Source organism: Sardina pilchardus, chromosome 17, assembly GCF_963854185.1.
Source record: "Sardina pilchardus chromosome 17, fSarPil1.1, whole genome shotgun sequence".
NCBI classification, from domain to species: domain Eukaryota; kingdom Metazoa; phylum Chordata; class Actinopteri; order Clupeiformes; family Clupeidae; genus Sardina; species Sardina pilchardus.
In genome coordinates, this window is record NC_085010.1 from 17,963,848 (window position 1) to 17,967,887 (window position 4,040).

At 39.9% G+C, this 4,040-nt stretch overlaps 1 protein-coding gene across 1 annotated transcript in view; it reads right to left on the bottom strand.

The window, feature by feature from the left end:
• Positions 1-2,523: 2,523 nt before the first annotated feature.
• Positions 2,524-4,040, bottom strand: part of kcnj3b (potassium inwardly rectifying channel subfamily J member 3b) — a 12,424-nt gene continuing 10,907 nt past the window's right edge. Inside the window, exon 3 of the mRNA XM_062517876.1 lies at positions 2,524-4,040. This exon is cut by the window's right edge and continues 650 nt beyond it. Coding sequence (XP_062373860.1) covers positions 3,885-4,040 — 156 coding nt within the window. The 3' untranslated portion in view covers positions 2,524-3,884.

Consider the following 4,040-nt stretch of genomic DNA (forward strand, 5'->3'; position numbering starts at 1 on the left):
CCTATTTGCCAACACTGGGAAGAGACTATGATACTATGAATTTGCTGATACTATGAATTTGATGACTGCAATAATTATTGTTGGTATTATTGCTACCATACACAATTGTTGATATTGAAAGTAAAAAAAATATTTTTTTCCCATTTGTATACACATACTTTTATGTACACTTCTAAAAAAGGAACACTTTTTTTCACAGTTTGTCACAATTTCTATTGCTAAAACATATTTCTTGAAACCTTCCGCCCCTTTTCTCCATTCTCAAACTTCACACTGTCTGACAGTTCTTGCACAATAAAAACAATTGCCTCAAAAGTTTTACTTGTGCTCAGAACCGAACAATGTCAAGAGTACCGGTCCGGTGTGTGATTGAAGTGTTCCCTTTTTTATTTATTTAAATTTTTGAGCATTATATTTTGTCAGATTGCTTGTATTTCTCTCTTCCTGCTGAGTGCAGTTAGGGACAAGTGTGGTCAGATTTTTGCATTAGAGCTCGTCCTCGAGGTTGCACAGTTGGTGGCAGTGTATGCTTACATTTACACACACACATACACATACACACACACACACACACACACACACACACATCTTCAGTCTAATTAGTCTCCTGCTGTTAAAAGTTCAGGACGTTGGAGTCCTGTGGAGTGCTAACGTGTTTTAATATGTCTTTAGGGATTCTCACTGCTGGACTCATTAAATAAAATGATCGGAATGAGGCAGGGCTGCCAAGCATGCTGTCCTGGCAGGACTATTATTCAGTGCTCAGGGAGAGACAGACACAGAGAGAGAAAGAGAGAGAGAGAGACAGAGAGACAGAGAGAGCATATCTAAATATAATCGTCTCATTGAGGTCTCATACACGCTTTACACAGGTCATGAGTCTTCATTGTCTTCTTCCCTCGGGAAACTTGGAGCACTGATCTAATGACACTCGGTGATCCTTTGAAACGTATGAAATGTATTTGCTATTAGTGGGTGACTAATTAAAACATATATCTCACGTTTTATTAGAAGACTGCAGCGCATCATTTGTGTTTTCCAATTTGGGTTCCTACAGGGAGACTGAGTTGGTGTGCCGATCTTAAATTAAGTTTGGGTTTGTGTCCCTGTGGGTGCTCTTACCCCCAACCCTTTCCCTATACCACGGCTCAATTCAAGTCAAATCTCAACCAGTCTGAGTTTGTATTCAGAAGCCCCCTCCACACCCCTTACCTGTGTGGTCTATGGCATACCAAGTGTGAATGCTGATTAGTGTGGTGGATGGAATATTTATTTTAAAGGCCCCCACATATGAACTGCAGTTCTGTCTCGCCTCTGTCACACTCTGGGGGTTCAAGTTTAAGATGGGCTCTATACACAGCGCCGTTAGACATACCCATTTTATGATGTTATGTAAATGGAATTGAATGGGAAGGTTCAGAATCCTTGCCGTTGAAATACCCTGGAAAGCACAGAACCTTTTTGACTGTGTAACTGAAAAATAAAACTACTAAATATGTATGCCATGTTCACAGACGATGATATAACTGCTAATGATATAACAGTGGACAGTGGTATGCCGTTAAATACAGTACTTAACTTTCATCTTTATCATCCAAAATAAAAACAAATCATACTACAATTAATTATGACAATAGGCTTACTCCTAGATTCTCTCCTTGCTGTTGCTTGGTTACAAAATGCAGTTCATTTAGCATAAGATGGTTCATTGGGTACATAACGTTATTGAGTAGTGACATGCTTTTGATGAATTAAAATATCAATCATGTCATGTCATTGTATTTGACACAAAATATCAAAACGAGTTGATCTGTCTCAAACCAGTGATTTTGGTATTGCTGGATTCTTCGGATGTTCAGATCAAATGTTCAGAAATAAGTTATGTCAATGAGTCTTTTATGCTTTTCTACATAATACAAAATATACATCTATATACTCTTGTTCTAGGAATTGGCTAGCAGCTCACAATTTCAGTATCTTCAATATGTCTCTGCCAATTAAAATGAAAGTCTTGTTTGAGTTATGCAGCACATTGATGAGGTCTGAGGGTGATGAACCTAATGAATGTCTTTGTTTGAAAAGAAATCAATGTAAGGCAGATGAGTCATTCAAAAATAAAAATGTTCACATGAGGGCTTTAAAGAAACAGTGGGCATCTAGAGAAGAGTTTATATAGCATTTACAGTACTAAAGTGTTACAGCGTTTCAGTGATATATTCAGACTCAATGACTGTCCTAAGCATTTTCATAAATCTCGTTCCACGTTTCAGCTTTGGGTGCCAAGTCTTTTTTCACCCGAAACATGCTCACTTTCTTTTCATAACACCATCACATCGGGTGTCAGCGTGCCCAAAACCGGCTGGACACAGTGACACGGAGGCTGTGGCAGATTGAGCCGAGGAGCAGCATCGGAGCTAAAGAGATCCCGGCACAAATAAACCCCCTGATCTCCGCCTCGGCTCCACAAAAGCCCCCAGCCAGCAAGCCTGTCAATCATCCACGTGGCAGAGTTCAGAGAGCAGAATCACACGACTTTTATTTCTGAAAAGGAAGACTTCGACCAATACTGATGAACACATCCAATACAGACAGACAGCACCCGACAGAGTAGCCTCTGTCTTATGCCACATGACAGGGGTGGGAAAAGGAAACTCTATAAAGACATTTATAACACATGTATACCAGAGCTATAACGTTATTATAGAGATTATTGTTTGTCTCATAACAGGAGTGTGTAGTATAGTAGGTGAAAGTTTGCTGATCTAGGATACAGTTGAGTCACAGAGTTTTGTGTCTGGTAATCTCAGTTAGGATTTATTTATAAGTAAGTCGCAGTGCAGTTCTCCAAAAGCATCGCAGAGAGGTATCAAGAAGAAATGCAAAATAACATAAAACGCTCCTCTTAACATAGCTCAATTGTTATTGCTTCCGTTTTTCAAAACACATATGCGGCAGAAAGCTGTAATGGATAAGATTATGTCCTACATACGTCAGTAAATAGATTAGCATTCTTCAACCTCCCACCACTTTGAGTAAATCAAGTCAAACAGACAGTCCCTGTGACTCAGTGGAGCTGTGACTCCAAAACACAAACAAAGCTAAACACACCTTTGAGTGAACGGTGAATTGCACCCACTTGACAAAGTTGAGGCGTATTTATTTGATTCTGTATGAGCTGTTATCTTTAAATATTACCTTACTACACATGCATGAAAATTACCACAGGTGACTAAATATTTATATAACACAAACATAATATATGTGCCCTTGTAAATGGAATACGTTCTTGTTGAAGTTATCTGACTGACTGTTGATATTTCCTCTAAAGAGATTTATTATAAATATGTTATACGTATAATTTACATGCTCTATGTGATCAAACATGCCAGCCTGTTTAAAATGAATTAGCTGCTAAAAGGTTATTTGTTCATAAATCCTGCGATGATTATAAAGTCTGTGGTAATGTTATTCACGTTCGTAAATGCCGAGTAAGTGATTGCAGGAGGGATGTTAGGTTTGAGTTCATACAAGAATAGTCTCACGGAGCCCGACAAGACTGACTTCTGTATCCTTAGAGTACACATCTAGGGTTAATTTCTGGTATTGATTGGGGCGAAAAATAAGACAAGGTTGAGAAGACCAAGTTGAAATCGTGCTTGGCCTCTAGAAACCCACACAAAACTTGACAAGAGCACCATTTAGCATTTCATATTAGTGTCTGAATCAACGCAAGAGGTGTTGAAGAGGTGTTGGTTTAGACACTTCGACTCATCATTACCGTCATTAACCATGTAATATTTTTCACCCACATTTGAACCAAAATGGCCGTCCCTTCGTGTGTACTGCAACAGGCTGGGCTCCGTGAGACTACTGCTGGATATCGTTCATTTCAGGCTTAAACCTGTGAATCGCTCCGAGTTCATCTTCCGCAATTTGGGCGGCAGGTTCCCGTCCAGCCGTCCACCCATACCTCCCCCTCCCCCTCCCCCTCCCCCGGCCAATCTCTGCAGCTTCGGGGGCAAGTCCGACACCGACTGGCT